This window comes from Rhineura floridana, chromosome 17 (assembly GCF_030035675.1).
Source record: "Rhineura floridana isolate rRhiFlo1 chromosome 17, rRhiFlo1.hap2, whole genome shotgun sequence".
Lineage (NCBI taxonomy): Eukaryota > Metazoa > Chordata > Lepidosauria > Squamata > Rhineuridae > Rhineura > Rhineura floridana.
In genome coordinates, this window is record NC_084496.1 from 24,021,392 (window position 1) to 24,033,557 (window position 12,166).

The 12,166-nt window shown below is 43.6% G+C and overlaps 1 protein-coding gene across 4 annotated transcripts in view; it reads left to right on the plus strand.

Annotated features, from left to right (window-relative positions):
* LOC133371852 (voltage-dependent T-type calcium channel subunit alpha-1H-like) overlaps window positions 1-12,166 on the plus strand; it is a 229,767-nt gene that overhangs the window by 103,205 nt on the left and 114,396 nt on the right. The window contains exon 3 of one of the 4 annotated variants that reach the window (XM_061599734.1): window positions 792-1,073. The exons of 2 other annotated variants lie outside the window; for them this stretch is intronic. In XM_061599734.1, the coding sequence (XP_061455718.1) occupies window positions 792-950 (159 nt within the window). In that variant the 3' untranslated portion in view covers window positions 951-1,073. Of the gene's footprint in view, window positions 1-791; window positions 1,076-12,166 lie in introns of those variants that run through there. One more of the 4 variants, XM_061599735.1, reaches the window with a different exon arrangement.

Consider the following 12,166-nt stretch of genomic DNA (forward strand, 5'->3'; position numbering starts at 1 on the left):
CTTCCTCCTCCACCTGCAGTCTGAAGTGGTGCAGCCCCCCCAAACAGGTTAACCAGCTCATCTACGGGGAGGGATGAAATGATCGGTCAGTTTTGGTTCCCTCAGTTTCTCATTTGCCTTATCTTAAATTCTGTTCTCAACCTTTCTGCAGCAATTTGCCATTTTTATTTTTTTTATCATTAATTTTATTCAAATTTTCAAACACAAAACAAAACAAAACAGAAACAGAAACAGATTAAACAATAAAATAAAATGTTGACTTCCGATTTGTCGCAGATCAGTTATAGGTCTATGATATATAACAGACCTGTCTCTTAATATATTACAAAATCACTTTCCTCCAGTAGTTATCTTAATTAATCATCAAATCTCATTAACATCACTTTATTATTTCCGCAAAAAGTCAAAGAGAGGTTTCCACTCCTTGAGAAATATATCCATCGATTTTTCTCCAAATAAACATGTCAATTAATCCATCTCATCAAGTCTGCTAGGTCCAGTAATTTCAATACCCATTTTTCCATTATCAGTGTTAATTCCATCTTCCAACTTCCATCCTTGCACCCATAATAATCTTGCTGTCATAGTCATAGTCATATAGTAAGAGTCTGATGGGAATTTCCTTCATCACAAATATTTCCTTGCCGTCAATTCTGAATGTGTTGCTGAAATATTGTTGTAAAGTCATATCTCTGTTCCTCTTTTTTTACGAAATGCACTAGCACATCTCTTGAGAGTTTTTCCATTGTCACATATCTGGAATTAATTCTATAAATTTTCTCTTTTTCAAGTTCCATCAAATCATTCCAGTCCAGAAATTCCATCGAAGCATTGATAACTTTATCTCTGATATCTTCATCAATTTCTCCAGGGACAACGCCGAATTCCAAACAGTAATCTTTATCTCCAGGATCCACAAACTCCAAATATTTTTCCAGTTCCACACTTGATATATCTGTTCCAATCTCCAGGACTTGCATCCCCCCTTTAATTTTTGCCATAAAGTCCAAATCTTTTTCCAATTCCACATTTGATATATCTGATCCAATCTCCAGAATTTGCTCCTTCCCTTTAATTTCTTTTTCATCTTCTATTTGCCATTTTTTTTAAAAAAAATCCTCATGAAAATTCTTCAGCATTTTACTGCAATTTTTTTAAATAAATACATTTTTCTATGCAGTTTTGACTAATGTACTTATTTTCACAAGCAATTTATCCTAATATAATTTTTGTGTATTATTTTCACTAATATATTCGTTTTATGAACATTACCCCCTAATATATGTGTTTTTGTAAACTTTGGTTGGAGCACTGCATCGAAAAATTCAGAGAAGTATGAATTTCAAAGGATGGCTGTGTTTTGAATTTCATGTCATTTTGGAAAGTGTGAATTTGATCAATTTGGCTTTAAATGTGAACTGAATTGATCCCCCCCTCTACAGGGTATACAAACTAAAATCCAAACTCCCTTCTGCTTTGTAAAGTGAGGAGCCTTGACAGACCGTCCCGTTCCTCTAGGGTAACCAGCTGGTCTATTTTACAGTCCTCTATTTAAAGGGTTGTCCAGCCCATGTCCAGTTTAAAGACCTATAAGAAAGGCCAGCAGGAAGAGCCTTGAAGTTGTCCATCACGAGTCAGCACCTGGACAGTAGACTGAGCAGGCACACAGGTGACCCAGTCACAGTCTTCCTCACTACAGGGAGACCCAAGATATAGTCATAGAGGGTCTTGGGGATTTTTGGACCCCTTACCTTTTTTGGAGCAGGGTCTCAGCAGGGTACCCATGTCTCCAGCGTCCAGTGAGCCAATCAGCATGAAAGGAGAGCTTGTTAGCTACTGAGAAGAGTCTTCTAACATGCTTCATTGTCCTTTCCTGCTGATTGGAGCCAATCAGAGTGAAAGGAGGTGAGTCAGCCACTGAGAAGACTCTTCTCAGTAGCTAGCACTCTGCCCTTTCATGCTTATTGGCTCCTAGTTGTGGGAGAAGGCATTAATAAGGATCTCATTCTCAACTCAGCAGGGGGGGAAAGAGGATGGGAGGGAGCGTGGCTGTCAAGAAGGCACCCTGCACTTCTGAATTTGCCACTATACTACTGTTAGAGACAGACTCTATTTCTGTTTAGTAATTTCTTCTATATGTGCAGCTACATAAATAAATCAGCATGTGCAAATCTGTGTCCTCTTTTTGGGAAGAGGTGTGTTTAAGGAAGGTAGAAATTATCCTAGGATTTTAATGCAAACCTACCAGTTTGCACTTTCTGAAGCAAGGTGAGGATCAAAACACAGCTGTCCTTTGAAATCTTCAGTGCCTTGAATATTGTGATATGGTTCTCAAGTCAAATAATGTGTGCCAAAAAGCATATATTAGGGGAAAGTGTGTATTTAAAAAAAAGGCATATGTTGATGGAAGTAACATACCAAAATGCATCCCATTAAGGGGAAATGCGTTGTAAAAATGTGCATATCAGGCATTCAAAAATATGTACATTAGGATACATTTTGCACTAAAAGGGTGATGAATTTGCATAAGGACTTTTGAAAGAGAAAAAAAATGCATGCAAAAATGCAGAGAATTGAACTTAGCGCTAGAAAAAAACAAGAAACGGAGCGAAACCAAAATGGACAGATTCGCCCATCTCTAGGGATGATGCATTTCCTCTATTTTTGGCAATGTGTAAGTAGCCACCTGAGATCCTCCAAACCTCCAGATGATGCTATTGTGCGAATTTCTGTCATCACAACCACTTCCACAACATTTGGCTCACCCGCCCTCTGCTCAAGGAAAAAAAAAACTGTTTCAAGCAAAGCTCTTATTAAAACCCTTCATCTTTGGTAACAGCTAAGCGGACACTGCCAAATGCCACCTTGAGCATTGCTGGCACCATAAGTGCCTTTACCCTTTCCAGTCAACATCAACTTCCCAATTTCCCTGTAGAATAATGTTTTAATGTTCTCTCCCCCCTTCTTTATTTGCTTTCTGAAGAGTATTTAACCTTTTTGCATTGAAAAGGGTGCAGAATAAATTCTTTTAAAAGCTCTGATGCAAACTCTGAATAAGTCTCTGATTCTAATTAAAGTTTTAATCAAGGAACTGCAACCGTAACACTGAAATTTGGCTGGGATTCCCTGTTTGGAAACCATTGACAACTTCACTCATCTCATATGGTCCTCCCCAACTCCACAACCTTGCATTCAGATTCTGACACTGGATGGGGTGAATCTGCACAAAAAACAGGATTCTTGGAGAACTTAGTGGGGCCGGGCAAGGTTTCAATGGCTGGAGAGAAGCTGTAGGTGGCCAGCAGCAAAGGAAAAGTAGTCAGGATGATGTTTGTAGCCAAGGTCAACACATCATTCCTACCCTTTGGAATTCCCTCCCATTAAATATTAGACAGGTACCATCTCTGTTGCCTTTGCAGGGCTTGCTGACAACAAACCTTTTAAGCAGGGATTGTTTCCACTCTGCAGTCGATAGGTCAGTGGCAGAACATCTGCCTTGCATGCAGAAGGCCATAGATTCAAGCCCCAGCATCTCCGGGTAGGGCTGAGAGGGACTCCTGCCTGAAATCCTGGAGAGCCGCTGCCAGTCCGTGCAAACAGTATTGAGCAATGTTGTGACTCAGTATAAGGCAACTTCCTTTGAACCGATCTGTATTGGAATGGTTTGTAGACGTTTTGTAAGTTTTATCGCTCGTGCGTTCGCTGTCCTGGGCTGCTTTGGGAGGAAGGATGGGACATAAATTTAATTTATAATAATAATACCGAAAACAATGCTACTTACAGGGAAGGGCAAGATGGGGGCCCCATTCCATATACATACGCATTATGGGGGTCTGCCCTTGTATTTGAGCCTGAAGCTGCAACTAGTGCAGAATGCAGTGGTCACCTGTTCACAGAGCTCCCCTATTGAACAGAGCTACAATTCCTAGAATTCCCTGGGAAGAGAGCTTAATTGTTAAACCACTCTGGGATTTGTAGCTCTGTGAGGGGAATAGGGGGTCTCCTGACAACTTTCAGCACCCTTAGCAGTTCTCAGTATTCATTGGGGAAAGCCATGACTGTTTAAGACGGTCCGAACATATAAAACCGATTCTGGCCCGCTTGCATTGGCTGCCTGTATGTTTCCGAGCTCAATTCAAGGTGCTGGTTTTGACCTATAAAGCCTTACATGGCTTGGGACCACGATGCCTGATGGAACGCCTTTCCTGATACAAACCCACACGTACACTACATTCAAGATCCAAGGCCCTCCTCCAGATGCCTACTCCGAGGGAAGCTGGGAGGATGGCAACAAGGGAGAGGGCCTTCTCAGTGGTGGCCCCCAAATTATGGAATGACCTTCCTGACAAGGTGCGCCTGGCGCCAACACTGTTTGTTTTTCCTCCCTTGAAACTCAGGCTCAAATCTTCCTTGCCTCTAGTTAGTGGGAATTTGTCATGGCAAGGAGGGAGCCGTTGGTGTGTATTAATTCAGCACAAAGGTTGCTGTGCAACAAGACAGGGAGCGAAAATGTGTTGTTTATTGAACTGTGTGGCTTAACTAACAAGAAACTCTTTGAGTGAACTATGTAAGGATTTCTCCTGAGAACAGCTGATTCCATTCTAGATATATATATTTTTAAGTGCCAAGTTGCTTAGCAACCAAAGTGAGAAAGCAAGACAGAACTTGAATCGTCAAAATTCCCCCCGTACCGCCCCACGGGTCTGTTGTAAGTGCTTATCGTTAGATGTCCAATGGATGATGTTCATTCCACAAGTGGTGTGATGTATTTATTAGGGCTGCAGTGCTTAATTGGCTCTAGCCCTGTATACTAGGGGTAAGGAGGGCCACATTCCTTCATGGACAACTTTCTGAGGGCCGTACGACAGTGTTGGATGGGATCAGAAGCGAAAGTGGGTGTGGCAATGGAGGTGACTCGCTGATCCTGATCCAGAGCAACAAATACTGCCTTTGTACGGTAGGCTAGTTTCTACATGCTCTCTCACACCCCTTTGTATTTTCCATTCAGACAAGGAAGTGGCATCATCAAAGCTCGAGGACACGTTCCCTTCAAGCAAAAACAGACGGGGAGCCAGTAGGGGTGGGGTGGGGTGGCGTGGGGAGAGTTTAGAGGGCCAGATTGAGAGGCCTGGAGGGCCTTATTTGATCCCTGGGTGTTAGGGGTTCCCCCACCCCACCCTAAATAATGAAGCGTTGGTAGGCTTAATTTTTAATACCTGCCTTTAGTTAATTTGCAAAGTTAAGGATGGGATCTTCTCAACTGCCTGGAACAGACATTCCACCATCAAGGGACAGAAAAATGACGAAAGGGCAGATGGGACCGATAAGAATGATGCACAGGGAAACTGAAACATGGGATCTGCACAAGGCCACTGCTGTGCAGAAGACCTCCTCCCCTATGTAAATTAATGTATGTGCAAGTGGAACCTACAGCAAAATGTTTAGGGTGCCGGACAGACATGCTCTTTTCCAAGACTCTACCCACTCCACCCAGTTTTCTGTCCCCGTCATCCGAAGGGACACTCAGCAGTCTGTGGCCACTGAGCATGCTCTGTTCTTATTGGGCTGTTGTGTCGTCGTCGTTGTTTGTTTCTCCCACCCTTGGGTCTGTTCCTTTTTTTTAGTGTTTTGTCCTTCTGCAAACCTGGAGGTCCCCCAACCCTGTGGATCCCTCCCTCTTGGACACAGATAGTACCGTTTCAGGTACATAATGATCAGCACTCAGCAAGTGAGTTTGCTATTAGTAGGTATGATGTCAGGAGGAGAGTGTCTTATTTTATTTATTTGATTTATATCCCGCCTTTCCTCTCAGCAGGAGCCCAGTCTTAGGCAGACACTGAAACAAAAACATTTGGATTTATTTTGGGGAGGCTTGTTTTTTTTTACAGCTGCATTTCTAAGAGAAAGAGAGATATTTTAAGGCAGAAGCAAACAATTTCATAGTGTCTGGAGCTGTAAAAGCTAAAGACGTATTTCACGCTAGTAGAGATATATAAAAGGTGTTAAAATCGTTGCTGCCAGACAGACTTGGGAAAGCACACCCAGGAGTGCAAGAGGACGTGTTGGATGATACAAATGTGGCTTGATCATGCCCAGGATGCAAAAGCTCAAGGCTACGTCAGGTGTGAACTGATTCTTGATAACTTTTCCAGCAAGTTGCCAAAAGTTGCCGTTCTGAGGCTCGGAAGGTTGTTTTGGACAGGAATGGCTACAGTACATGATATGCACTTTTCTGGAAAAGTAATTTCTGCTCTATGGATTGGACTTGTTAAGAACATGCGAACAGCCTGCTGAATCAGGCCAGTGGCCCAAGTAGTCCAGTATCCTGTTCTCACAGTGGCCAACCAGATGCCCATGGGAACCTTACAAGCAAGAGCTGAGCATCACAGCACTCTCCCCTCCTGTGGTTTCGAGCAACTGGTATTCACAAGCACGCTGCCTCTGACTGGGGTGGGTGGGTGTCAGAGCCTACCCATCGTGGCCAGTAGCCCTTGGTAGACTTATCCTCCATGCATTTGTCTAATCCTCTCTTAAAACTATCCAAGCTGGTGGCCACCACTGCCTCCGGTGGGAGTGAATTCCATAGTTTAACTATGCACTGTTTGAATAAGTACTTCCTTTTTTCTGTCGTGAATCTTCCAGCGCTCAGCTTCGTTGGGTAGCCACGAGTGTTGTTCCTAGTTTGTATGCGTCTATATCAGAAATGGGGAGCCTGTGACAATGCACAAGACTGACACTGCCAGGCATCAATCCAATGAAGATCTGAGTTCTCTGAGATAAATAGACTGGAGGAGTTAGGCCAGGAGAACACAGAGGAACAGAGAGTTAGGTGCACAAGGGTGGCCTGGAACAGCTCTTCTCCTTAATAGGCATGGAACATTTGATCCATTGGGGTGAATGGGCCACTGTCCCATCAGGCTCAGTCTGCCCTCAGCCAGCCATCCCCTACCTGCCTCTCTTTTTACTTACCACCAGTCCCGGGGGTGGCACTGCCTGTCAACATAAGGGGAGCCTGCTGGATCAGGCTGATGGCCTGTCTAGTCCAGCATCCGGTTCTCAGAGTGGCCAATCACATGCCTAAGTGCGCTGCCTCTGTCAGCTAACCAGAATGGTTGAAAATGAAATGGACCGCCTTCAAGTCGATTCCGACTTATGGCGACCCTATGAATAGGGTTTACATGGTAAGCGGTATTCAGAGGTGGTTTACCATTGCCTTCCTCTGAGGCTGAGAGGCAGTGACTGGCCCAAGGTCACCCAGTGCGCTTCATGGCTGTGTGGGGATTCGAATCCTGGTCTCCCAGGTCGTAGTCCAACTCTCTAACCACTACGCCACACTGGCTTTAACCTGAATGGTTAGTAGCCATGAATAGCCTTATTGTCCATGAAGGTGTCTAACCCTCTTTTGACGCCATCCAAGTTGACGACCCTCAGCTACTGCACTACAGCTTCCACCACCCCTGACCATTTCAGATATGGTATATTCCTCTCTCTCTCTCTCACACACACACACACACCAGGGAGAGGGAGGTTGCTAGTTGGAAGGGCCCCCACATACGTTTCTTCTGTATCATGAGATTTTGTCACAGGGACATCATAGCACTGAATCACATTAGAATTAGGGGTGAACCAAAAGAAAGAGGGTTGCTTTTCACAAATATTTTCAGCAGCATCAAAAAGCACCCCTAGGGGGGGAAAAATCAAAGATTGGCCAAGATTGCTTTGAACGGGGTTGAAGGGTTTGTCTATGAAGTGTGAAGGCAGTACTTCCTGAACTGGCTTCATTTGCCCTTCGGGATCCAAACACTCACCCAAATCTGACTGGCCATGTATCACATGCTGTCATACCAATGGCTATGTGATCCCTGATGGGCTAGGATCACTGATGTGATTGATGCCAGAATCATTGTTGTCATTCTCAATTGGCTGGTAACTTTTTTTGTCAACTTGCTTGCAAGGCTGAGTCGACTCTAGCCCTTCACCTTAATAGCAGCTGTGGATGCATTATTTGACTCCCCACTATATAAAGAAACAGCTGTCATTCTCTCAGAATGGAAGAGATAAAGTGCTACACTTAGATTTAGTGTTGCGGTGGGGCAGAAAACTCATCTTCCTTCCTCTGTGTGTGGCATGGTAAGCAGCCGGAGTGTGTCAGAAACCAAGAACCAGTATGGTGCAGTAAATAGAGTGTCAGACTAGGACCTGGGAGACCAGGGTTCAGATTCCCACTTGGCCATGAAGCTCACCGGGTGACTAGTCACTATCTTTCAGCCCAACCTACCTCACAGGGGGAAAATAATGGGGGACTCTGGTTGAGCAGGGTCACTCTAGAGCCTGGGAATCCTTTACTGCCTTGGGGCCATTCCTGCATGTTACCCTGTTGGCCAACCACAAGGGTTCCAGATTTTCACCTTAGCAATCCTTGACAGCAGCCACCAGAAGAGATCCCTGGGAAGTGCAATATTGATGCACGCCCCTCTATGGAATCCCTGCAACGAACAGTCCCCAAAGCCATGGAGATTTTGCTAGTGGAATAACCTAGCTCTGCACATAAATCCACAACAATCGCTAGCCCTTTAGAACTCCTATGGATCTGCCTGTCCAAACACATATCTAAATCACATTGTGTGGCATGCTAAAAATGTGAAAGTTGGTACGCCCTCCCCCCCCAATGTTCAAACAATTTCCCCATGCCTGGTCGCTTAAGGCGACTCTTACAGGCCACAGGTGACCAGGCACGGGGAATCAATTGAGTGTCTGGTAAGATGCTCAGAATAATCGGGGCTGGAACATTGTAGCTGTTTTTCTAGGAAAATGACAAATAAGAGAGAGAGATTGGGTGGGAGATAATGTTGAGCATCCTTGGCCAGAGCATTTACTGTCATGAAGGTGGAATTTAGAAACAGCTGATAACAAGGGAACAAAACAGATGGTACATTGAGCATCACGTCTTCTTGGCACTCTCTTATGATGAAAGGAAAGAAATGCACAGGAGAGACGTGAGGATGAGATTGGAACTATCAGATCAAATCGCTCCCACAATTACTATAAATGTTAGAATTTGGGGGGGCTATACCTAGGCATGTCCTGGGGGGGAGAGGAAGCCTCCCCCCTACACAATCACCATGAGCTGAGAGTAATTATGGAGGGGGAATTTGATTCAGTTTGCCTTTAAAAGCAAACTTACTGAGTTTGCACTTTCTGAAAAAATACACCAACTGAAACACAGACATCCTTTGAAATTCACACTATTCCTGATTTTGCAATGCAGTTCTCCAGTCAAGTAATGTGTACAAAAAGATGCCTCTACTAGGGTAAAGTGTGCATCTAAATGCATATATTAATGATGTTTATATGTTCATAAAAGTCCATTATATTAAGGGAAACTGCCTTGTAAAAATGTGTTTATAAGGCAAAATTGCATACAAAAATGTTGTGAGAAATTTGCACTAAAATGCTGATAAATTTTCACAAGGACTTTTTTTAAAAAATCACGAATGGATATGGAAAAGTGGAGAACTGAATTTAAGACTGAAGAAAGGAGACACAGAGAGAAATTGAAACTGACAGATTTGCCCATCCCTAGGCTCCACACAGTAGGACTTGAACCAATGGGTTCAAATGACAAGAAAAGGATTCAGAAGAACATCCTGACAGCATGAGTTGTTTAACAGTGGAACAAGCTGCCTTCAAAAGTGGTGGATTCTCTTTCATTAGAGATTTTTAAGCAGAGGCTGGATAAGAGGCACTTATCAGGATGCTGTAGTAATAGATTTCCTGCATTGGTGGGGGTTGGACTAGATGACCTTTTGATATACCATATATACATATGAAGAATAGCAGTGACAAAAAACCCTAAATATCAATCATATCAATTATAGAACAATAAACTAGACAATATTAGTAGTCATATAATTAAATAAACTTTGAAATGAAATAACAATAATTAATCTAATACAAGGATAGCAATAGTGAAAACAAAGAAGCCAAATGAATTTCCTCCCCACCCCTATTGGGGACCTGACCCAAAGCCACCCTCTCCAGGCCAAACTTTCTACCCAATGAACCAGTCTTACCTTCTGTTACAGAGTAAAGAGATCACCAATGTAGGATGCATTTTCCCACAATGATCTCTTTTATTTTATTTTTCACTGTCCTCTGGGTCACCCAGATATAGCCGTTCCCTTGGGCCACACAATGCCAGCTCTACTTACTTATTTTTGCCTTGGCAAATGCCTATATATAGCCAGGCCCAATAAGACTGTTTCTTTACTGCATATTTAAAACTTTTCTGGCTTCGGAGTAATTTGTAATCCAGCACTAGATTTCAAGTGTCGGTCATGGGATGTGGGTTTCCAAACAATGCAAATTCTACTAGCGCATGAAATGATGGTAGGTCATATTCTTTTCGATCACAGCAACACTTCTCTGCAAATGCATGAAAAAGATTACGGGTGAGTAGGTATGGGGGCGGGAAGAATTTCAATTCAGTTTGCTTTTGAAGGCCAAACTACCAAATTCGCACTTTCCGAAACAAGATGCAAACTGCAACACCGCCATCCTTTGAACTTCACACTTGAATTGTGCAATACAGCTGACTAGCCAAGTAATATGCACAAAAATGGATATACTAGGTTAAAATGTGCTTAAAAATGTGTGTATTAGTAAAAATAAGGCCCCAGTCTGCACTAAGAAAATAAGCCCCCAAAGCCAGTATCATATCACTTTAAAAAGGCATTGTTTCACCCAAAGACCCTTGGAAACTGTAGATTGTGAAGGGTTCTGAGAATTGTTAGAGGACCCCTATTCCCCTCACAGAGCTACAATTCCCACAGTTCCCTGAGAAGAGGTATTGAATTTTAAACCACTCTGGGAATTGTAAACTGCTCTGGAAAGCACCCTTTGAATCCATCCAGTGCTTCCTGTTTCCATCTCCAACTTCAGGGATGAGAAGAAATATGGGGAGACTCACAAAGGGCAAGGGGCTTTGACATGTGGGTGGGACAACCCACCTGTCAATCATGTGACATTGTAATGACATCATGTGATTTGCAGGTGGGTTGCCCTGCCCACCTTTCAAAGGTGGCCCACCCCTGCTCTAAGTACTTGTCTGAATCCCCTTTTAAAACCAGCCAAGCTTAGTGGCTGTCAGTACCTCTTGGGGTTGCGAATCCCATAATTGACTCCACTCAGATGTTGAATCTCAGGAAATTCCCTGCTCTGAATTCCACCCTAAATGAAGTATCAGTAGCAATGTTCGCCTCTTACCCATTGCCATGTGTACACCCCCTAAGAAAATACTCTATTTCGTTTGCAGTACCCAAAGTGTTATCTCCAGACTGGCTGTAACGTTTCTCCCTGTCAGGCTTGAAAGATTGTGCAATTGTCGAGTTTATTGTGTAAATACATCTTTTTATGTTTTGCGAGACGCGTTGTGTACCTGGGAGATGGCGTGAACATTCCATAGCCTCTATTCTCAGCTGATGGATGGCGTCAGTCAAAGCTAAACAAACACTTACAATGCTCTGGCTGGATATGTATATTAAAGCAGGTATTAAAATGATGGCATCTGCTATTACACAGGCAGGCAGCAACAATGTGGCAGGAATAGGATTTCTATCCCTCTCCCTTCCCTTTGAATTTCTCCTTGCCTTGGGGGATGGGTCATTTGCTTTCAAAAGGCAGCTGACCATTGCTAAGGAAGAGAGCCAAGAGACCCAGCGTCCTGAAAATACCACCCTTGCTATTTGTAGCTAACTCATACAGCGTCTTAATCCTGGGTCAGTGGTCTGCTCGATGGATCAGTGCCTGCCTGAGCTGGGCATAACGCGGCTTCCAATGTTTCCTGTAAAGAGGAGAGCTGAGTAAGCTGGTAGGGGCCAGCATTGTGCAGGAGACATCTAACTGTGACAAGCAGGCAGCAGCTGGTGGTTGCGAGCAGCACAGGCGACATCAGGCTGTGCAGGACCTGGGAGAACTTTAAGGGAGGATCCTTCCAGGGGGTGGGACGGGGGGCGCAGAGTGGCTAAAAGACAGCGGGAGAGAATCTCCTGCTGAAACGTTGCCACTGCAATGAAGCCCCCAGGTAATCATAGGCAAGATTTTTAATATGTTTTTAAACCTTTTCTTTCTCTTTTTTAAAGAAAGCTGTTTTTAAAGCTTTTTTAAA